The sequence below is a fragment of the Mustela lutreola genome, chromosome 7 (assembly GCF_030435805.1).
Source record: "Mustela lutreola isolate mMusLut2 chromosome 7, mMusLut2.pri, whole genome shotgun sequence".
Classification (NCBI taxonomy): Eukaryota; Metazoa; Chordata; class Mammalia; order Carnivora; family Mustelidae; genus Mustela; species Mustela lutreola.
In genome coordinates, this window is record NC_081296.1 from 34,802,645 (window position 1) to 34,827,736 (window position 25,092).

The window sequence follows — 25,092 nt, forward strand, 5'->3', positions numbered from 1 at the left end:
AGCTAAGACACAACATATTCTAATATCAAATATCTAAATATCAAGAATGACAGATGAGTTCTAACTGTATTGCTTTTCATTAACAGGACTTTTCTTCTCTGTGTTACAAAATGTAGTGTATTTTCCACCAAGAATTTATGGATGGTGTTGTGAGAACCAATGCCTTCACATGGGCACTGAGATTTAAATAATTTTAGTATTTTTTTAAAGAAGAAGAAAGTTTGAAGAAATCTAGCAATTTTACCTGATGAGGTCCTGAACTCGACTGTTAAAAGCATCACCTTGTGAAGGTTTGCTTTTCATTTCCTGTGTTGATATTTTTGGTGTAGCTGGCTGGCTGTTTCCATCTGGTCGATTGGCAATCAGGCAGCTAAAAACCACAGCACTGACTTTGAGAAGTCCAGTTGTCAAACCTTCAAAAACTTGCTTATTTGTATTTCTTCCCAAAATAGCATTATTTTCATCTGGAACATACACCTAGATGGAAAAAATACAGTAATTATATATCAGTAAAACCACCAGAAACGGACAGAGATAATTTGGAACCTTTCTGGAATCACAAGTAATTTTGAAATTGTAGAGGTGGCTAGTTAAATGTTCAAGTATTGGTTTTGACGTTATGTTGCTGAGTTCAAGTCTCAGCTTTGTCCTTGCGAGTTGAGCGACCCTGGCCAGGTTAATACTTCCAAGCTTCATTTTCTCATTTATAAAACAGGGACGACGACAGTGCCTATATCTTAGGGTTCTTGTGAGGATTAAGTGAGCTAATCTGTATAAAATGCTTAGTTCATGCCTATGTATATAGTAAGTACTCAATAAATATTGTTTATTCAATTGAATAAATTATTTTTAAAATTTGTATGAGCCTGGAAAATGAACTAATGGGTAAACTGACAGCAGCATTGTTTTCTTGAATTGAATTCTTTTCTTTCATTGAATTCTAAAAATATCTAATCTAAATTTCTTTATTAAAGTGAAATTTGTATTTTTTTTATCACAAAATGGCAAAACAGCTTTTCCTCTAATATATAGGGTCATATTTGGCCATCTTTGTGTATAGTTTACAGGAAGTAACATGGTTAAAAGTGGGACTAGGAGTTAGAACCTGGGCTTGGGTTTTGGCTCTGAAGCTATATGGTATTAGACAAGTTCCTTAACTTTTCTGTGTCTCAGTTTCTTCAGTTGTGAAATGCGGATAATCATAATCATAGCAGTAAATCAACCTGTGTAAATTCTTAGAACAATGTGTGGCACATAGGTAAGCCCCACAGACATGTTATCTGCTACTACAACTGCTAATCTTACTATGATTCCTCCTATTACTAGGAGTAAATACTACTGTGTATGAACATCAGCTGTCACAAAGAAGGATGACTTAAGAAGTACAATGGCTAGATACATAACTGCCAGGCTAGGAGGTCTGTGTCCCTGTTCTGCAATTGGCTACTTAAAGGCTCACTCTTCCCAAGAAGAAGAGCAGCTGCCTCCTGAAGGCCTTACTACCAAGAAAGGGGCTGAGGCAGTAAGCTAAGGATGAGAAGAAAGGAGGTATGGACTTGGAATCAGATGGTACTATATTCAAGATCCAGTTTTTCTTCAGCAGATTATAGGACTTTAATAATTTTACATTTCTGAGACTTGGTTTCTATATCTGCCTACCTGCTGAGACTACTATAAAGTTCAAATAAATGAGGAAGGGGAAAACACCTGGCAAATGATGACACTTTACAAATGCACTTACTTAGTAACAATCACCCTCTACTTATCCTCACTCTATACCTGCACCAGTTCTATCAGAAGACAGAGGAACAAATAATCACTTGGATTAAAAAAGAAAAGGATCTTTATAAACACAAGCAAATGTTTCTTCCATTCCTTTTGTTGTTAATTAGACATTTCATGAAAATCACTTCACTGAGACTAGCCTGTTATAAGACTGTTGACCATAAGTTATCTCTGACCACTGAGCCATTCTGAAGCCCAAGTAATTAGAGTAGAATTTTTCTGCAGTGTGTACTCCAGTTAACTGATGAAAGTTCCCTTTGAAATTCTATAGCAGTTATAAAACAGTCACACAAAGCTTTTCAGATTGTGACTAGTGTAACCTAGACTGTCCCAATTCAGAAGGTGGTATATGATGAATGGAGTTTGAAACTATCATAGGTCAGAAAGAGCAGGTTATGGTGCAGTGAAACACTCCTCAAAAATATCAGTGGCTTCAAACATAAAGCTTTATTTTTCATTCACATGACATGTCCATGTCAGGCTGCCTGAAACTCTGCATCCCTATTGTCCTTACTCGGGAGCCCAGGTGACAAAGCAACTATCATTTCTAGCAACAATGACCCAAAGAACTTTCTAAGATGATCAAAGTGTTCAGTCTATACTGTCTATATCTGCACTAGTCACAAGTGGCTTTTTTGAGCACTGGAAATGTGGTTAATGTAACACAGGGACTGAATTTTTAATTTTAATTAATTTTAATTTGAATAGTCCAATAAATTAATTTATCAGGGACAGTACAAGGCACTGCAGGTCACAGTGGCAGAGAAGAAAAAAAGATCTCTGCAAGGTCCTATATCAACATTTAATGCAGTATCTGAAAGTGACACCATTTTTGCTCACCTTATTGGCTAGAACTAATCACATAGTCCAACCCAACCATAAGGGAGCCAAGAAATGTCATCCTACTATGTACTTGGAAAGAGAGAAGTAGAATATTTGGTTTGCAGTACTACTGACTGCGTGGTATTGTTTCTTCCATTATGACTATACATATATTATTCACAGTTAAGCTATTTATCATATGATGACTATATTTACTTTCTTATACAAGTTTTTTGTTTAGTTGGGTAACTTTTTAAAAAGATTTTTATTTATTTATTTGACAGACGGATCACAAGTAGGCAGAGAGAGAGAGGAGGAAGCAGGCTCCCCACTGAGCAGAGAGCCCGATGCAGGGCTCGATCCCAGGACCCCGGGATCATGACCTGAGCCGAAGGCAGAGTCTTTAACCCACTAAGCCGCCCAGGTGCCCCTCGGTAATTTTTTTTGTATGCTGAATTTCCTATTTACCTATCATTAATGCATTGTCAACCTTTCTGGCTGAATTGGAATTTCCTCTCAAGTTCAGATGCATCAGGAATTATTGGTTCTTTTTAGCTCCCTCAGTGGAGACATTCTCCTGAACCCTACCACACCCCCTGCACTAACCTGGCCTGCTTGCTCTGTACTGTATGACTCTCATTTTGAGACTGTCTTTTATCTTCATCTTAAGAATTCCTCCCACCTCTTCCCAGGTTAGATTCCCTTTATTTCTTGGATTCCTCCTTTTCTTCTCATTCTCTCATTTTGTTGAGGAATATATTGCAACAACTTCCTAAGAAAGGGTGCAGCACTGGGTGTTATACATAATTAATGAATCACCAAAAGCTAATCATGTACTGTATGCTGGTTAACATAATAATAATAATTTAAAAAATGGTACCTGGGAAGAAAAATTTTGAGACCCGTGTATCTGTAAATATCTTTCTTTCATCCTTATACTTGAATGATAGTTTGGCTGAATAGAGAATTCTTGGTTGGAACTAACTTTCCTTTGGAGTTTTGAAAGACAGCTCCCTTCTTTCCAACTTCAAGCACTGTTGTTAAGAGGTCCAATCTAATTCTTAATGTTTTTGTACCTAGTCTGTTTCATCCTTTCTCAGAACTTTTAGGAACTTCTTATCTCTGATTTCCTGTATAGGTCCTTCTTCATTGTGTGTGTGTGTGTGTGTGTGTGTGTGTGTGTGTTTGTGTGTGTGTGTGTAAAAACTCAGTTGTCCATTTTTTAAAAAAAAGATTTTATTTATTTATTTATTTGACAGGTAGAGATCACAAGTAGGCAGAGAGGCAGGCAGAGAGAGAGAGAGAGAGAAGCAGGCTCCCCACTGAGCAGAGAGCCCGATGTGGGGCTCAATCCCAGGACCCCAAGATCATGACCTGAGCCGAAGGCAGCGGCTTAACCCACTGAGCCACCCAGGCGCCCCCTCAGTTGTCTTTTTAATCTGAAAACTGCATGTTTCACTTATGGGGAAATTTCTTGCATTATTTCTTCGCTAATTTCCTCCCATTCATTTTCTCTGTTGGACTCTGGTCCTGAACTGAGCCTGTAACTTTCTAGTATTTTGTTTTCTCCTGCTTTTCATCCTTTGTTTTTTTATCTTACTTCTTAGATCACCTAACTTTATTTTCCAATCCTCCTTCTGAGTTTTTCACCTACTATATTTCTAATTTTCAGGAGATTTTTTTTTTAAAGATTTATTTATTTCAGAGAAAGAGAAAGAGCACCATGTGGGGGGAGAGTGAGAGGGAGGGGGAGAGAGAGAATCTCAAGCAGACTCTGCACTGAGCATGGAGCCCCACAAGGGGCTCAATCCTACTACCCCGGGAGAGATCATGTCCTGAGCGGAAACCAAGAGTTGGATACTTAACTGACTGAGCCACCCAGATGTCTCTAATTTTAGGTGCTCTTTTTGGCTCCGTATATGTTTTGTTTTTATAGTTTTTTGTTCTACGGATACAATATTTCTCATCTCCGTGAGATTACACTTTTTAAAGATTTTTATTTTGTTTCCTACATGGTCTCTATCTCCTCTGAGTTCTTTCTCTGTACTTTATATATATATATTTTTTAAGACTTTATTTATTTATTTGACAGACAGAGATCACAAGTAGGCAGAGAGGCAGGCAGAGAGAGAGAGGAGGAAGCAGGCTCTCACTAAGCAAAGAGCCCGATGCGGGGCTTGATCCCAGGACCCTGAGATCATGACCTGCGCTGAAGGCAGAGGCTTAACCCTCTGAGCCACCCAGGCACCCCTGTACTTTATATTTTAAGCTTTCCTTACATATGTGGTCATGTGGGACATTCTGTTCATACTCAAGACTGATAAACAGACAGATTAGTGTATCACAATCTTGATCCAGTCACAAGCTGGATACAAATTCTGTGTGAAGGGCTTCAGTTTGGATGACTAAACAGATACCTAGCTTTTCCACTGTGGGAATCCCAAATATTAGTATTTATATATCAGTTCTTCCAGGAGAGTTAGTTTCATAAGAATGAAATCCTGTATCTTCCAAGCCTGGAGTACATAAGATGGGCTGCCCATTTTTGCACAGATTCATAGAATTCTGAAGAAGGCTGAGAGGCTCATTATTTAAGGAATAGTTTTTCACTTAATCATTTTTTTAAAAAGACTTCATTTATTTGACAGAGATCACAAGTAGGCAGAGAGGCAGGCAGAGAGAGAGAGGATGAAGCAGGCTCCCTGCTAAGCAGAGAGCCCGATGTGGGGCTCGATCTCAGGACCCTGGGATCATGACCTGAGCTGAAGGCAGAGGCTTAACCCACTGAGCCACCCAGGCACCCAATCATTTTGTTTTTGTATGACTTTTTGTGGCTGTAGATGGTGTCCCCATGCCTGGAGTAACTTTGGTTCAAACTCTTTCTTCTTCTGCCACAGTTGTGGGGAGGAGGCACTTGCTATACACAAGGCAGATGAAATCTAGGACATTTAAACTGCCTCTTATTTAGACTGTCAATCAATTAGACTTTATAGCCCCACTTTCAACCTCATTTTCTGATAATCCTGGTGACTTTAATTCTTGAGCCTTTTGGGGTTCTACGGAACAAATTTTCTTCTGGCGTTTTTCTTCCTGTTAATTTAGGTTTTAGCTTTTAGATAACCATCTTTCAACTATCTCCTTTTCAGATTAAAACATATTTGCATTCCTTTTCTTCCCATTCTCTCTGTTTTTAAGGATTCAGGCCTGTATCTACTTACTGTAATATTAGTGGGCCCCCGGCAGAGGAAATGTAACTTGTGTGTTCAAATTGGCCACATTTTAAAATTAACTCAATAAATCCACGAAAAACACAACTTTTTCTTTTATACACTACAGAGAGAATATGAGAAATACATTTCTGGGTAATGTCAAGGTTTTTCATCATCACAAATTTTCATAATCCTTTCTTTTCAAGAAACCTGTACTAATTTCCTTCATGTATTTCAAATAAAACACTATGCATGTGTATTTGGCAATCTTTCACTAAATCAGAAGTACTTTATCCACTACTGCATCTTTAAAGAATATAGTTGAGAATTAAGGAAAAATGTAAAAAATCTGAAATACCAAAATTAATGTCATTTATTTAATCACTTGCTTATCTGGCATTTGCATATCTACTACATAAATGGTCAAGGGATCAGAGTGATGCTCTGTTGACCTTAAGGGTCATTCAGAGCCTGTAGACTTTGATTTTACAAAAAACTGTAACAAACTGTGGTTTTATGGTTTATAGAAGAACAGAAAGAACAATATAAAAGAGAAAAGCGGTGACCATTTTAGAAGCACGTAGTAGCAAAATGTGACACCAGTTCTGGAAACACAAAAAAGGACATATATGAGTGAAAAAAGGAACTTTATTGTGAGACTCAGTTATTACTAAGACTTACTCATTTTTATTTCTTCTGATATTATTACTTACTACATATAACTAGCTTATGCTCAAAATGACAACCTAAAGATAACCCCCCAAAAGGGGGGCTAAATTATGAGTCACACTCACTGGGAGGGGATAAGAGAAGAAAGGATGAAGATTAACATCTATGAGGTTTTTCTACTAAGCCAAAAATGCTTAAGCTTTTTTCTTATATCATCACATTTAATTTTTACAAATAAATAATTCAAGTTCAGAGATATCAAGGACATGCTAGTTAATGGAAGGTCTGGGACTTGAACCTGAATTTATGAGACTTTAAAGCCCATGTGCTTTCTCTTACCCCCTGCAGATTTCCTCTCAGTGGGTATCTCTTTTATTGAGGAATCTGTAGAAACTCTGTCTTTGGTGGAGGGAAGCAAAAATTGGTCATGGGCCAAACATTGTTTTTCTGATGTCTCTTCCATTAAAAAAAAAAAAAAAAGAAGAAGAAGAAAAATTCTTTTAGACCTTCATTTTGGCCAAAGGGCAAGAAAATATATTTAAGGGTTGATGGGGATAATTCTGGGTTAAATGTACTAATCTCATTATTCAGAAACTGTCAATGTGGTTTAAGCGTGAAATGTCACTTCTTCATCAGCCCCAAGAAAATAAGCTCAGTATAATGTAAATCAGATATATTTTTATGATATTCTTATGTTCTTTGTCCACTGCTGACAACTTTTGATTTTCTATTTCATTGGGGCTTTCTACTTGATTTTAGAAACACCACTTGGCAGTTTCTCATAAACACAAATTGAAAAACTTCTCTAACAATCTGGCAGTTAGATGAAGAACGCTTGTGGCCTGCAGGAGCCAGCCTTCCCTTATTAGGCTTGCTGCACTGAATCCTGGGATTTCAGACCTAGGTCTTAAGGCCCTCACTGTACTGAACAGTATTTTACTTTCTCCCCATAATTTTCTAGTTTCCAACAGTCTAAGTTAGTCTGACATTCAGTTCAGTCCCTCATCATATTTTCCCATAGAATTCTGTGCATGTATATCTGTGGTTTTTTTTCATTAGTATTGATCACTTCACTGCTAAGAACAGAGTTTTCTTTTGCCTGAAATCTTTAGTGAAGTCTTTTTTTGTCTTATCAGGACATTTTATTCAAATGGTCACAAAAAATTTCCTTATCCTTCTATATAGATTTTTCTTTTGCTGGTTTTAAATAATTTAACAGCAATGCTTTAATAAGAAACCAATGTTTCATCTATGAAAGAGTTTTTTCTTTTTATGATTTTATTTATTTACTCATGAGAGACGGGAGCGGGGGGAGGGAGGCTGAGGCACAGGGAAGAGCAGGCTCCCTGTGGAGCTGGGAGCCTGATGGGGGACTCGATTCCAAGACTCTGGGATCACGACCTGAGCCAAAGGCAGACGCTTAACCAACTGAACCACCCAGGCATCCATAGGAAAGAATTTCAGGATGTGAGGGTGATCTGGCTGCGACATCTGCCACCCCACTGATCACCAGGGTTGATTTGGCTGGTCCGGCTGGCTAGGTGGGTGTCCCCTTCCTCCCTCACTGGTCCATGTACAACTGTCCCGAAGCTGCGTGCTTGGTGGAAGAGGAGCACCTTCCCCCATAGAGGAAGATCATTCTTCCGTCAAGGGTACAGAGCAGCTGCGCTCCCCAGCCAGGACTTCCAAACAAGCTCTTAAGGAAAGAATTTCAAAATTGCCTAAATTAAGGTAAGGAGGGGCTTATCTTTAGTGAGACAAAAGATTCTTTCTCCTCTTTAAAAATGAGATTCAATAAAAAGAAACTTGCAGAAGGTATCTATACTGTACTATTCAGAGCAATTCTCTATACTGTTGTCTTTTGTCTACTTGGATATCATCTTTACTTGCCAGAGGTAAAATAATTCATTAGCAGTCTGCTCTTTGGGACACTTAGTAGATGAAAGGCACACCTCGAGTTCTCATACATGTTTATAGACCAACACTGGAGTCTGAACTAACTTCCAGCACAGTTGTTTGGCCAAGAGCACACTGCAGGTTGAGGACCCTGTCCTTTAGGAAAGGTGTGCTAGCAAAATCTTCCCCACCCCCCTGCTCACTGCCCTGATCTACTGCACACCTGGCTTACCTGAATCTGGAACACATTCCATCCTGGGGTGGGTGGTCTGTGAAGGGCAGGGGAAGATTACTTTCCCAGCATGCAGCAGTGCTTGTAACTACCACCTGCTGGTATGCACCAGGTCTGGCCTGGGAAAAAACAGAGCTATGTAGCTTTTGGCTCTTCTAAATCTGTCACTTCTGAGGCAGAAATCTAAAACCACAACTAAAGGTATTTCCTTTAGTATATTTCTTCAGAATACACTGGTGTGGCCATTATCTTATAGTTGCAAATTAAAAATTGATTTCATGTATATATTATTACTGCAAAATGTCCCCTTCCTCTCAAAATATATTTGACCTTTGTAAAGTCTGCAGATATTTCAGATAGTTTTAGATCTAGAAAGAACCTCACAATCAATTTTTTTCTTTTACTTTATATTTGAGGAAACCATGGTCCAGAGGAGGAGACTTTCCTGAGGATAAAGAAATCATCAGGGTTGGAATAAGTACTGTGCTGCTTCTCTAAACCTGCTCCAAGGAGAAATTCAATATTTTTAGGACCAAGCCCTGAGGCAAAGAGTTTTAATAAAATTAAATTAAAAGTCATTATCACTTTTAAAAGGCAAATTCACATTCTTTATCCACCACTATCTCATACTACCAAAATTGTTCCAAAAACTTTCTACATTCTTTTTCAAAATACAGGAGGATGCTTTTCTTAGTAGTACAAATCCATCCTTCTGTAACGTGATTCCAAGAGAGAGAGAAAATTAACTTGGTAATCCAGTGGTAATTCTATCCAACTTATTTTTAGTATTGTGAAGTTGGGTTTATGTATTTTTAAGTTGTATAGTGTATTTGTTCACAATGGTAAGTATATGAATTAAGTTCACTGAGAACCACTAGGAGATTGTTTAGAAATAAAGGCTTAGCTCAAGAACCAAGAAAAATCTCAAATAAACAACCTAACCTTATACTTTTTTTTTTAAAGATTTTATTTATTTATTTGACAGAGAGAGAGAGAAACAGTGACAGGGGGAACACAAGCAGGGGGGGGCGGAGAGGGAGAAGCAGACTTCCCACTGAGCAGGGAGCCTGATGTGGGGCTCAATCCCAGGACCCTGGGACCATGACCTGAGCCAAAGGCATATGCTTAAGGACTGAGCCATCCAGGCGCCCCCCAAACCTTAAACTTAAAGGAGCTAGGAAAAGAACAACAAATGAAGCCTAAGGCCAGTAGAAGGAAGGAAATAATAAAGATCAGAGCAGTAATAAATAAAAGAGAAACTAAAAAACAAAAACAAAAACAAAAACAAAAACTAATAGAAAAAAAATCAATGAAACTAGGAGAGGTTCTTTGAAAAATTAATAAAAATGATAAACCTCTAGCTAGACTTATCAAAAAGAAAAGAGAAAGGACCCAAATAAATAAAGTCACAATGGAGAAAGGAGAAATAACAACCAACACCACAGAAATACAAGCAATTATAAGAGAATATTATGAAGAACTAACTATATGCCAACAAATTTGGACAACCTGAAAGAAATGTATAAAAGCTCCTAATAAAGAAAAGTCTAGGACCAGATGGCTCCAGGTGAATTCTACCAAACACTTAAAGAAGAATTCATATCCATTCTTTTCAAACTACTCCCCCAAATAGAAAAGGATGGAAAACTTCCAAATTCATTCTATAAGGCCAGCATTACTCTGATACAAACCAGGTAAAGACTCCGCTAAAAAAAAAAGAACCAAAAGCCAACATCCCTGATGAACATGGATGCAAAAATCCTCACTAAAATACTAGCAAACTGAACCCATTAATACAGTAAAAGACTCATTCACCATGATCAAGGGGGACTTATTATTCAATACTGACCAATCAATCAACATGACACACCACATTAATGAAAGAAAGGATAAGAACCTTATGATTACTTCATGCGATGCAGAAAAAGCATTTGACAAAATACAACATCCACTTATGATAAAAACCCTCAACAAAGTAGGTTTAGAGAGAATACCTCAACATACTTCAACATAATAAAGGCCTTATATGAAAAATCCACAGCTAATATCCTCCTCAATGAGGAAAAACTGAGAGCTTTGCCTCTATGGTCTGGAACAAGACAGGGATGTCCACCCCCACCACTGTTATTTAACTAGTACTGGAGGTCCTAGACACAGCAATCAGAAAATGAAGTGAAATAAAAGGCATCTAAATTGGCAAGGAAGAAGTAAAACTTTCACTATTTGCAGAGACATGCTACTCTATATAGAAGTCCTGAAAGACTCCACCAAAAAAACTGCTAGAATTGATTCACAAATTCAGTAAAGTCGCATGATACAAAACCAATGTACAGAAATCTTGCATTTCTATATACCAACAATGAAGCATCAGAAAGAGAAAGAATCAATCCATTCACAATTGCAACAAAACTAGTAAGATACCTAGGAATAGACCTAGGCAAAGAGATCAAAGACCTGTACTCTGAAAACTATAAACACTGACAAAAGAAATTAAGATGACACAAAAAAAAATGGGAAAACTGTCCATGCTCATGGATTGGAAGAACAAATATTGTTCTTTGCTACCCAAAAAATCCACACATTTAATGTAATCCCTATTAAAATACCAAAGCATTTTTCATAGAGCTGGAACAAACAATCCTGAAATCCTAAATGATCCTAGAATAAAAGACCCTGAATAGCCAAAGCAACTGTGGAAAAGCAAAGCAAAGCTGGAGGCATCACAATTCTGGTTCCAAGTTATATTACAAAACCACAGTGATCAAGACAGTACGGTACTGGCACAAAAACAGACATACAGATTAATGCATTAACATAGAAATCCCAGAAACAAACCCACAACTATATGGTCAATTATTCTTCAAATAAGTAGGAAAGATTCTCCAATGGAAAATGACAGTCTCCTTAGCAAATGATGTTGGGAAAACGAGAACAATGCAAAAGAATGAAACTGGACCACTTTCTTACATCAGACACAAAAATAAATTCAAAATGGCTAATGACCTAAATGTGAGACCTGAAACCATAAAATCCTAGAGGACAACATAGGCAGTAACCTCTTTGACATCAGCCACCGCAACTTCTTTCTAGATATGTCTCCTGAGCCTAGGAAGTAAAAAGCAAAAATAAACTATTGTGACTTCATCAAAATAAAAAGCTCTGCACAGGAAAAGGAAGCAATCAACAAAACTAAAAGGCAACTTACAGAATGGGAGAAGATATTTGCAAATGACATATTCAATAAAGAGTTTCCAAAAATATAAAGAACTTACAAAACACCAAAAACCAAAACAATTAAAAAATGGGCAGAAGACATGAACAGACATTTCTCCAAAGAGAACATACAGATGGCCAACAGACATGGAAAGATGTTCTACATCACTCATCATCAGGGAAATGCAAATTAAAACTACAATGAGCTATCACCTCACACCTGTCAGAATGGCTAAAATCAACAACACAAGAATCAATAGGTGTTAGTGAGGACATGGAAAAAGGAGAACCCTCTTACACTGGTGGTGGGAATGCAAACTGGTACAGCCAGTCTGGAAAACAGTATGGCATTTCCTCAAAAAGTTAAAGGAACTACCTTTTGACCTAGCAATTGTACTATGAGGTATTTACTGAAAGAATACAAAATACTAATTCAAAGGGATACATGCACCCTGATGTACAATAGCCAAATTATGGAAACAGCCCAAGTGCCCATCAACTGATGAATGGCTAAAGATGAGGTATATATATACAATGGAATATTACTCAGCCATAAAAGAATGAAATCTTGCCATTTACAATGATAGGAATGGATCAAGAGAGTATAATGCTAAGTACAATAAGTCAGAGAAATAACACTTGATTTCATTCATAAATGGAATTTAAGGAACAAAACTAATAAGCTAAGGGGAAAAAAGAACAGAGAAGGAGGCAAACCAAGAAAAAGAATTATAAGTATAGAGAACAAACTGGTGGTTACCAGACTGGAGGTGGGTGGGGCTGGGTGAAATCGGTGATGGGGAATAAGGAGGGCACTTGCTATGATGGGTACCAGGTGTCGTACGATAGTGTTGAGTCACTGTATTGTACACCCAAAAGTATTAACACATTGTATATTAACGGCCATTTAAACAAAAACTTAAAAAAAAAGAGGAAAGCCCTCTCAAGACCGTGTCAGAGTAAGGAAAAAAGGGCAAAAAATGCAAAAGGGTTCCAAGAGCAGAAGATGTTTCTATACTGTTGGCACTATCTTATTTCCTTTAGTTACTGTCATTAGACATACAACAGTTTTTTCCCTATTGATTTTTATAAAACATCTATATTTATGTTTTTATGCATAAAAAGAGAACTAGTGAAAGATATTTACCCTGATGATTTACTTGGCTTCAAAGTATAAAATCAAATAGGAATGGCTAATAATTTTCAACATCTTTTTTTAAATTCCACAAATAATATGACTATATTAAAGAGAATGTTAAATTTTATCCCAAATGTTATTTCCCTTTCTAATAGTTAGAACTTCTAGTCTGTTTACATATTTTATGCAAAGTCCTACATAATATAGATTTTTAAAAAGATTTTATTTATTTTGACAGAGAGAGATCACAAGTAGGCAGAGAGGCAGGCAGAGAGAGAAGGACAAGCAGGCTCCCCGCTGAGCAGAGAGCCCCAACACAGGGCTCCATCCCAGGACCCTGAGACCACGACCTGAACTGAAGGCAGAGGCTTTAACCCACTGAGTCACCTAAGCGCCCCCTAAATAATATAGTTTTAACAAACTTTAGAGGACATGCCTTAGTGGTCATGATGTTTGGAAATGTCTTGTTTTTAAGTGTTGAATCATATCATTCTTCTGCTCCAAACATTCCCTGGATTCTTTTTTTTTTTTTTTTAAGATTTTATTTATTTATTTGTCAGAGAGAGAGAGAGAGAGAGAGCGAGAGCCCTAAATAATATAGTTTTAACAAACTTTAGAGGACATGCCTTAATGGTCATGATGCTTGGAAATGTCTTGTTTTTAAGTGTTGAATCATATCATTCTTCTGCTCCAAACATTCCCTGGATTCTTTTTTTTTTTTTAAGATTTTATTTATTTATTTGTCAGAGAGAGAGAGAGAGAGAGAGAGAGAGAGCATGTGCACAAGCAGGCAGAATGGTAGGCAGAGAGAGAAGCAGGCTCCCCACTGAGCAAAGAGCCCCATCTGGGACTCAATCCAGGACTCTGGGATCATGACCTGAGCCAAAAGCAGCGGCTTAACCAACTGAGCCACCCAGGTGTCCCAACATTCCCTGGATTCTTACCTCTTGTAAACTAAAAGCCTAAAACCTCATAATGGCCAACAAGGCCTTTCTTGATCTATTGCCTCAGTTACTTCTCTAAATTCATATAGTGCACTGTGTCTCTTGTCTCTATTCAAATGCTACCCTATCCTTAAGCCTTTGTAGACTACCTTTTTAAAGTAACATTATTTTCCCCCAAACCACTTTCTCTTTACTGTTTACTCAGCTTTTTGTTCCACTGCAATGGTCATCTCCTAAAATGCATTTCTTCTTTCCCCCAACTAGAATATAAGCTCCATAAGGGCAAGACTTTGTTTTGTTCACTTCTCTGTTCTTGGGCCTAAAACAACTATGTAGTACAGGTGCTCAAAAAATAATTGTTGATTACATGTAGATATTGATACTTAATGAAAAAGACTATGTCATCCAAAAACTGTGGCTCATTCAGAAGGTCCATGTATCAATAAAACCAGCACTTAAAAAAAAAAAAAAGTATAGTATATTGTCACCTTGGGTAAATTTGTGAGTAAAAGGAACAAAGGAATCTTTCAGGTTACTTCTTGTCCACACAATGTCCTACTTCTTCTTCACCTTTTATTCCTCTTTCAGTTGCTGCAGTCTATGTGATACATATTCTGTCTTCCCCACCAACAACATAAGTTTTATGCCTCAACTGAGCCCCTGGGAATGCTCTGCGTTATTACACTAACTACATGCATTTTAAATGTCTCTTAACTGTCCTTCCTACTAGACTGTGAGCTACTATTTGCTTCTATACTTCTGGTGCTTATGGTCTAGTTTGTACTCCTAAATATTTGTGGAATGAAAGAATGAGTAGCTTCTAGAGGCATTTACAAAGCAGCTTTGGTAGGCTGAGAGTACTTTGCTGGGATCCAGGAGGCCTGAGTCTCAGTCTAGCCTACCCACTAGTACCAGGATGACCCATGTGCCTCCAGTTCCTCATCTATAAAATCAGGGAATTCAGCTTTCACTAATATATACTGAGAGTCTACTGGGTGAATGAAGTGTTTTTATATGCATTTGTCTCATTAAATGTTTATAGCAACCCTCAAATATATTATTCTCCCTTTATGCAAACGAGAAAACAGAAGCTCAGAAAGGTTAAGCAACTTGCATAAGATTGTGAAGTCAGTAAATGGTGGAATAGTTTCTCAAATCAGAAACTGGAGTCTATGTTTAGTGATTTATCACAATCAACATCATTGTATCTTCCTTGTACAAGGTTAGACTGGTTAATCTCCAAGGCCTCCTTCAATCCCCAGATTCTATGATTCTGTAGGACTTTACTTATGATCATGAAGTTATCTAAGTAAAGTCATCTATCTGGAATACGAACAAGAACCAGGAAATAACAAAACCAGTGAAAAAGGAGATGGAAGCAGGCATACTGATGCCAGTGAGAAAACAGTTAACTAGTGAAAACAGAGGTAAAATAATGATGCTACCACTTAAGAAATAATATAATAATAATGCTAGAGGGAGGAACCGTTAGAATAGAGAATTAGAGACTCTCAGCACTGGACAGCTCCATAGTTAGGTCAGTATCTGGTCCATCTTCTCAAACAATAGAGGGATTTCTTAATATGGGTCTGACATCCCCAGCCAGAGGGTGCTCACTGAGGCAGGGCTTTCCAATTTTAGATAGTTCTAATTATTGTGTTTAAGGCAATGTCTGTCCTTTCCCCCAACCTCTTAGCTCCTCACCAACTCACTGGTCATTGGTCTCTTCATTCCTCTGTGGGAATAAGGAGTGCTCCCCTTTTCCCAGGAAAACCACTCAAAAAATACTGAGTCCCAGTTTTTTCATTTGTTTCTTATAGGGCATGGTTTATACTTCTTTACCTATCTGGTTACTCTCTGTTCTGAGAAGGACTATCATACTCTTGTTCTAAAACACTATTCAACTACATGTTATCACCTGTTTTTTCAGAAGTCATGCAACACCCCTGACATACTAAGTTCACAGTCATGTAAAACCTATAGGTCTTTCTTCTAACCTTGAGCTTTTTACACTGATGCAACAGAGAAGCTAAGTTATTAGCACACCTTATATTCTGGAGCTAATTTTTTTCAAACTGAACACCAGACCATCAGGATCTGTATCAGTCCCAATTCTATCACTCTAAAAATTATCTGTTCCTCCTACTTTTGTACAAAGGTGATATGCCTGCTTTCTATGCCTCTCACACAACAGACTTAAGCCTGAATTCTCTGAATGCACATAGTCAACCAAGGAACACACAACTTCACCCAGGGATACACACTGGGATACATCTTACCATAATAGCTTTCATTCTCTTTTGGGAATTCAAACCATGCCATTTGTACAACAGAAGCAACTGGGACTAATGGGCTAGGGGTAAGAAGTATGTGTAGGGGAGGGGTGTGTGTGTGTGTGTGTGTGTGTGCATGTGCATGCCCTCACTTTCATAGATTTATAATTGTCGGTTCTAATATTTTCATTTGATTTATCTTTGTATCTTCTATTTCTTTGCTGAGACTTTCTCTCTTGTCATTTTAAAAGCATATTTGGGGGCACCTGGGTGGCTCAGTGAGTTAAGACGCTGCCTTCGGCTCAGGTCATGATCTCAGGGTCCTGGGATCGAGCCCCGCGTCGGGCTCTCTGCTCAGCGGGGAGCCTGCTTCCTCCTCTTTCTGCCTGCCTCTCTGCCTACTTGTGATCTCTGTCAAATAAATAAATAAAATCTTTTAAAAAAATAAAAAAATAAAAGCACATTTGTAATTGCATGTTGAAGCATTTTTGTGATAGCTGCTTTAAAATCCTGTGAGATAATCACAGTATTTCTATTTGGCTTTCTTTTCTCATTCAGGTATAAATTTTCCTAGCTCTTGGTATGATGACTGATTCTTAATTGTATCTTAGACATTTGGATTATAGGTTATAAGAACACTGGATCTTACCTAAATCTTGCATTTTAGAATACCTCCCCTGATACCACACTGTTGGGGGGGTAGGGGCGACAACTTGTTACTGTTAGGTAGGGATGAAGTCCAGGTTGCCCACTTGGCCTTCACTGACACTCTCAGGGGGAAGGGATGGTGTCCCATTCTAGTTTGGTGACAGTAGGAGTTCAGGCTCCTCACATAGTTTCTCCACTGATACCACACTGGTTTGGAGCGGGGAAGAGGTAGTGTGTTACTTTTCCCCAAATGGCCTCCAAAGGAGGGTGGTGGGGCATGTTACTAGGAAAAGGTGGTTAAGTCCCAGTTTCCTCCTACTCAACCTTCTCTGAAACCACCATAGTGGAAGGGCATTGCACAAGTGCTTAATTGCTTCTTAAGGCCTCCGATTTTTCCAGAGGGTAATACCCACTGTCACTTTACAAGGATTTTTCTTGTAGCAGTAATAGTGGTGGAAGAGGCAGTAGTGCTAGTAACAGCTTACATTAGCATTGTAAGATCCTGTGCTGACAACTTCACCCAGATCCTCACACTTGACCCGCATAATACTCCCACAGAGCAGTACTATTATCCCTATTTTCAGAAAAGAGAACTAGGGTTTAGAGAGGTTAAATTATGGCAGAGTCAGGATCTCAATCCAGGTGGTTCTCCTGCTGAGCCTGAGCCTTTAACTACTTGACTGTACTGTAGTGAGGGTTAATCAAGAGGACACGTGAAAGCGCTTGGAAATTTGAAAGCACTAAACAAGTGTGAGGGAATTTTTATTACCACTTTCCAGAGTCTTTACATGTGACCATGATTAGGTAAATCAAAATGCAAGCTTCATCCAATGTTAATCATTTAAACATTGTTTCCCTTTGTGACAGCTACTCAAAGGATGATGCTTCATATTCAGCAAAAGCTATAAGCAAGTACCTCTGAAAGTTTCAAAGGTAGAACTTTAGGAAAATACACATACATATTACTTTCTCATAGGTATTTCTACATTTTGCATACATAGAAATGAGAGTTGAATTTTGCTTTAATCTCTTCAAAAAGATTTGAGTGGAAACTTGTGAGGAGAGACAAGTTATAAATAATCCTTGAGCCATGCTTATCTACATTACAGAAAGGACATTAGCATTGTGGAGGAACTTCAGTTTAAGGAAGCACTTATATGTAAATCACGAAGTACATGAATTCGCATGAGAAACGAAATGTATGCCATCCACATTTCACCTATATTTGAAATAACTGTAATTCTCTGATCCACAAAACACATTAGCTTACAACAATTTCTTTTATTCACTTATCAAATATTTTTCAAATACTACTAGTATTTTATTTTTCAAATACTTCCTAGGCTCTGTGGTGAGCTCAATTGGTGAAGATCACGAAGACACAGTTCCGTTCTCAAGAGTTCACAGATAAGTACACCAGAATTAGAATTCCAAGTGATAAGTGCAACAACCCTAGAAATAAACTCATGGCACTGAGGACTGGTGCAAGGAACACTGCCCAAAGGAGGCACCTCCTGAGCATCCCCATCAAGGGATGAACTTCACTTGGTGGGGTGGTGATAGTGTGGGGCAGCAGAGTGCACCAAAGTAAACAGCATGAAAGAAGGCATCAGAGTGTGTGGACATTCAGGGAGTTGCAAGTTGCTGGGTATAGCCAGAGCAGCGGGAAATCAGACTGTTAGATCACAGAGGCCTGGTGCACTTCATTAAGAAATTCAGCTCTTAATCTAGAAGGTGATGGGTTAGCCAGCGAAGGATTTATTTCAGAGAGAGGACTTGTCACAATGTGTAGGCTGTTACAGAAGACGTTAAAACTAAAGGCAGGGAAGGAGGCTACTGTATTGTTAAAATTAAAAGATGATGGGGAATGGAGAATAATCTGATTAAATTGCATATTTGGGTAATGGGGAAGAAGGAATTATTTACCAGGATAGGGAATAGAGAAGAAGAGAAGAGGACAGTCCCAGTTTCAGACATGCTAAGTTTTGGATACTGGGTATGGAGATGCTGATTTAGGATTACTAGGGTCTGGATAACAGTCGAAGCTATAAACATAAAACTGTCCAAGAAGGTTGTACAGCTTGATGGGGAGGAAAAGAAAAACTCGAAAAGGAATCCTAGGAAACATCAACATTTGTAAAATGGCCCACTGGGAGGACAGTCCAAAGGAGAACTTATATAAGCCAAAGGAGGAAAGAGTTTCAACCTGGAAGTCACTGGTGATCTTGGTGAAAGCGCTCTGAGTAGATGGTGGGAAGAAAAGCCCAAGTATGGTGGATAGAAAGTGAGTGTGTAGTGCTGAAATGAAGAGTGAAGGCAGATAGCTCCTTAAGATGCTTGGTTGTGACACAAAGGGGTGGTAAGTGGGACAGAAGCCCATGAGCTATGACTTCTCTTATATTGGGGAAAGAACAGTGCCTAATGACATGATACAATGAAGCCTGATGATGCTAGTGTCTTATACATGATAGCTTAGTTTTTGGCAGCTTGGGGAAAAACACATGCAGGAATTAAACTGTCATAAAAATATGAAAGTGCTAGTCTCAAGACAGGTAATGTGATTCAACAAAGAAGGCGATCTTCCCAAGTTAATGATAGGCAATAGTAAGTTTTCAAAATCATGCCATTTATTCATTTTTCTAAAAATACCTACCAAATTAAACTTTACATAAAACTTACAATTTTTTAAAAAGGTTTCAGGAAAGGAAAAGTGAATTGGGGTAAATCGGAGATGATAGGTGAGAGACTGTAGATTCTGGGAAACAAACTGAGGGCTATGAAGGGGAGAGAGGTGGGCGGATGGGTGAGCCTGGTGGTGGGTATTAAGGAGGGCACATACTGCATGGAGCACTGGGTGTGGTGCATAAACAATTAATCTTGGAACATGAAAAAAATAAAATTAAGATGTTAAAAAATAAAGTATTTTGACCAGTGGTGTTAAAAAAAAAATAAATAAAATTTAAAAAAATGTTTCAGTCTTCCTCTTTGATTTGGGGAACAAAATCCCATGTATTTCTCATTGCATGCACTAAATCTCAAAGGAAGGGAGAATATGTGTGATATGAAAAAAGTCTTCTGGAGAGTCTGCCTGTATTCCCACAGAGCCACTCTAGGAGGCACTTCAGTAAATGCTGAAGTGTCTCAGTGTGGTACAAGGTTTGGAGGGAAAAGCAATGGGTTTTAGTATGGCTTCCCCAATAACTTTGCATGTGGCCTTGCAAGAGTTATTTAAGACTCTGAGTGTGTTCCCTGACCTGAAATTTGAAAGGGCTGTATGACAGAATCTTTTTAAAGTTCTTTACAGCTCTTTATATTTTATGATATGTTGACAAGTGGGTCTAAGGTTGTTGAATTAGCTTTTTTCTCCCTCTTTCAAGAGCACATGGAAAGATTTCCTTCCATGCCTTCTGTTCCAGCTATTTGACACTCTGTTCCCACCTGCCTAATTCCTACATAGGTTTGGTTTTCAACACCACTTCCTCAATGAGGCCTTCTCCAGCCTTCCTGTTAGGAAGGAATCTCTTTCCTCTGACCTCTCAGAACACTGATTTTTATTTTGCTTATAGCATTCTCTTCTTTGCCATTCATGTTTTATTTTACTAGACCAGAGGGTGGTGCACATTTTCTATAGAGGGCAAGATAATATATATTTTATACTTTGTATATCACACAGTCTTGCAGCTACTCAATTATACCACGGTAGGGGGTAAGCAGCCAAATGTAATGAGTGGGTGTGGCTATATTCCAATAAACTTTATTTACAAACACCTGATGGTTTTGCTAGATTATAAGGTTCCTATGAGCAAATTCTACACTATAGTCTCTCTGTATTCTTTGTGATGTCTAGCATAGCATATTCTTGACACAGAGGACATACAAATAAGTTAAATTGTTTTCACTTAAAATATGAGGAAAGAAAAATCCATAGCCATTAACTCAATTTATTTCATATCAAGAAAAAAAGAATGAATATGAATGCATATGAAGATGTGTTAGTCATCAGCCCTCTGGCTTGTTTCTCCCTTTGATAATCTAGTTGGTGTCTTCACATCATTGTATTTTGGACAGAGTATTTTTTTCCCCTTCTAAATCTAGGGCAAGATAAAATTTCACTCAGCATACAATGCCAGAAGTCAAAGGACCCTTACGCATGTACACAAAAGCACATTTCCCTCAATTTTTTGTTTTGAAAAATGTCAAGCTGTCATAATAGCCGAAGACTAGTATACAATGAACTATATACTCTTTTTAAAAAAAAAAAGATTTTATTTATTTATTTGACAGAGAGAGATCACAAGTAGGCAGAGAGGCAGGCAGAGAGAGAGAGAGGAGGAAGCAGGCTCCCTGCTGAGCAGAGAGCCTGATGTGGAACTCCATCCCAGGACCCTGAGATCACGACCCGAGCCAAAGGCAGAGGTTCAACCCACTGAGCCACCCATCGCCCCATGAACTATATACTCTTTACCCAGACTTAGCACTTGATATTTTGCCACATTAGCAAAAGCACATTTTAAAAAAATTTTATGCTAAATTACACCCATTTTAAGTGTATGCTTCAATAATTTTTTAATTAAGATATAATGTATTATTTGTTTCAGGGGTACAGGTCTGTGATTCATCACTTACACAATTCACAGCACTCACCAGAGCACATATCCTCCCCAATGTCCATCACACAGTCACCCCATCCCTCCTACCCTCCCCTTCAGTAACCCTAAGTTTGTTTCCTGAGATTAAGAGTCTCTTATGCTTTGTCTCCCTCTCTGGTTTCATTTTCTCCTCCTTCTCCTATGATCCTCTGTCTTGTTTCTCAAATTCCTCATATTGGAGAGGTCATATGACAATTGTCTTTCTCTGATTGACTTATTTCCCTTAGCATAATACCCCCTAGTTCCATACACGTCATTGCAAATGGCAAGATTTCACTTTTTGATGACTGCATAGTATTCCATTGTATATCTATACACCACATCTTCTTTATCCATTCATCTGTTGATGGACTATCTAGGTTCTTTCCACAGTTGGGCTATTGTGGACATTGCTGCTATAAACATTTGGGTGCACATACCCCTTTGGATCACTACATTTGTATCTTTAGGGTAAATACCCAGTAGTGCAATTGCTGGGTCTTAGGGTAGCTCTATTTTCAACTTTTTGAGGATCCTCCATACTGTTTTCCAGAATGGCTGTACCAGCTTGCATTCCCACCAAAGGTGTAGGAGGGTTCTCCTTTCTCCACATCCTCGCCAACATTTGTTGTTTCCTGACTTGTTAATTTTAGCCATTCTGATTGGTATGAGGTGGTATCTCGTTGTGGTTTTGATTTGTATTTCCCTGATGCTGAGTGATGTTGAGCACTTTTTCATTTGTCTGTTGGCCATTTGGATGTCTTCTTGGCAGAAATGTCTGTTTATGCCTCCAGCCCATTTCTTGATTGGATTATTTGTTCTCTGGGAGTTGAGTTTGATAAATACTTTATAGATTATGGATACTAGCCCTTAATCTGATATGTCATTGGCAAATACCTTCTCCCATTCTGTTGGTTGTCTTTGGTTTTGTTGACTATTTCCTCTTCTGTGCAAAATCTTTTATCTTAATGAAGTCCTAATAGTTCATTTTGGCTCTTGCTTCCCTTGCCTTTGGTGATGTTTCTAGGAAGAAGTTGCTGCAGCTGAGGTCAAAGAGGTTGTTGCCTGTGTTCTCCTCAAGGACTTTAATGGATTCCTGTCTCACAAGGTCTTTCATCCATTTTGAGTTTATCTTTGTGTATGGTGTAAGAGAATTGTCCAGTTTCATTCTTCTGCATGCAGCTGTCCAATATTCCCAACACTGTTGTTGAAGAGACTGTCTTTTTTCCATTGGACATTCTTTCCTGCTTTGTCAAAGATTAGTTGACCATAGAGTTGAGGAGTCTCTATTATGGCTCCATTGATTGATGTGTCTGTTTCTATGTCAGTACCATACTGTCCTGATGATTACAGCTTTGTAATAGAGCTGGAATTGTGATGCTGCCAACTTTGGTTTTCTTTCTCAACATTCCTCTGGCTATTCAGAGTCTTTTCTGGTTCCATATAAATTTTAGGATTATTTATTCCATTTCTTTGAAAAAAAATTGATGGTATTTCGATCAGGATGGCATTGAAAGTATAGATTGCTCTGGACAGCATAGCCATTTTCACAGTATTTGTTCTTCCAATCCATGAGCATGGAACTTTTTTCCATTTCTTTGTGTCTTCCTCAGTTTCTTTTATGAGAACTTTGTAGTTTTCTGAGTACATGTTCTTTGCCTCCTTGGTTCGATTTATTCCTAGGTATCTTATGGTTTTGGGTGCAGTTGTAAGTGGGATTGACTCCTTGATTTCTCTTTCTTCTGTCTCATTATTGGTGTATAGAAATGCAACTGATTTCTATGCATTGATCCTGACACTTTACTTAATTCCTATATGAGTTCTAGCAGTTTGGGAGTTGAGTCTTTCAGGTTTTCCACATAAAGTATCATATCATTTGCAAAGACTCAGAGTTTGACCTCCTCTTTGCCAATTCAGATGCCTTTGATTTCCTTTTGTTCTCTGAGTGTTGAGGCTAGGACTTCTAGTACTATGTTGAATAGCAGTGGTGATAGTGGGCAGCCCTGCTGTATTCCTGACCTTAGGGGAAAGGTTCTCAGTCTTTCCCCATTGTGAATGATAGTCACTGTGGGTTTTTCATAGATGGCTTTTATAATATTGAGGTATGTACCCTTTATCCCTACACTGTGAAGAGTTTTGATCAAGAAAGGATGCTGTACTTTGTCAACTTTTTTTTAGCATCTATTGAGAGTATTGTATGGTTCTTGTTCTTTTATTAATGTATTGTATCACATTGATTGATTTGCAGATGTTGGACCCATCCTTGCAGCCCAAGAATAAATACCTCTAGGTCATGGTGAATAATCCTTTTAATGTATTGTTCAATCCAATTGGCCATGATCTTGGTGAGGATTTTTTTTTTAAAGATTTTATTTATTTATTTGACAGGCAGAGATCACAAGTAGGCAGAGAGGCAGGCAGAGAGAGAGGAGGAAGCAGACTCCCTGCCGAGTGGAGAGCCTGATGTGGGGCTCGATCCCAGGACCTGAGCCAAAAGCAGAAGCTTTAACCCACTGAGCCACCCAGGTGCCCCTTGGTGAGAATTTTTGCAACCATGTTCATCAGGGATATTGGTCTATAATTCTTTTTGATGGCATCTTTGTCTGGTTTGGGGATCAAGGTGATGCTAAAATGAGTTTGGAAGTTTTTCTTCCATTTCTATTTTTTTTGACAGTTTCAGGAGAATAGGTATTAATTCTTCTTTAAATGTTTGGGAAGGCAATGGCCCTGGGCTCTTGTTTGTTGGAAGATTTTTGATGACTGCTTCAATCTCCTGACTGGTTATGGGTCTGTTCAGGTGTTCTATTTCTTCCTGGTTCAGTTTTGGTAGTATATACGTCTCTAGGAATGCATCCATTTCTTCCAGATTGCCAAATTTGCTGGCGTATAGTTGCTAATAATATGTTATAATTGATTGTATTTCTTTGTTATTGACTGTGATCTCTCCTCTTTCATTCATGATTTTATTAATTTGGATCCTTTCTCTTTTCTTTTTGATAAATCTGGCAGTATTTATCAATCGTATTCATTCTTTCAGAGAACAGATCCTACTTTCGTTGATCTGTTCTACTGTTCTTTTGGCTTATATTTCATTGATTTCTGCTCTGATCTTTATTATTTCCCTTCTCCTGCTGGGTTTAGGTTTTATTTGCTGTTCTTTCTCTAGCTCCTTTAGGTGCCGGGTTAGGTTATATATTTGAGACCTTTCTTGTTTCTTGAGAAAAGCTTTTATTGCTATTTACTTTCTTCTTGGGACTGCCTTTGCTGCATCCCAATGAATTTGAACATTTGCGTTTTCATTTTCATTTGTTTCCATCAATTTTTTCAATTCTTCTTTAATTTCCTGCTTGACCCATTCATTCTTTAGCAGCATGCTCTTTAGCCTCCATGTACTGGAGTTATTTCTAACTTTCCTCTCATAATTGAGTTCTAGTTTCAAAGCATTGTGGTCTGAAAATATGCAGGGAATGATCCCAATCTTTTGGTACCACTTGAGACCTGATTTGTGACCCAAGATGTGATCTCTTCTGGAGAACGTTTCATGTGCACTAGAGAAGAATGTGTATTCTATTGTTTTGCAATGGGATGTTCTGAATGTATCTGTGATGTCCATCTGGTCCAGTGTGTTATTTACA

The 25,092-nt window shown here is 38.2% G+C and overlaps 1 protein-coding gene across 4 annotated transcripts in view; it reads right to left on the reverse strand.

Annotated features, from left to right (window-relative positions):
- The window catches only part of SCAPER (S-phase cyclin A associated protein in the ER), a 521,195-nt gene that overhangs the window by 85,460 nt on the left and 410,643 nt on the right, over positions 1–25,092 (reverse strand). For all 4 annotated transcript variants that reach the window (XM_059180289.1, XM_059180288.1, XM_059180286.1 and 1 more), the window contains one exon: positions 245–477. In XM_059180289.1, the coding sequence (XP_059036272.1) occupies positions 245–477 (233 nt within the window). The remainder of the gene's footprint in view (positions 1–244; positions 478–25,092) is intronic.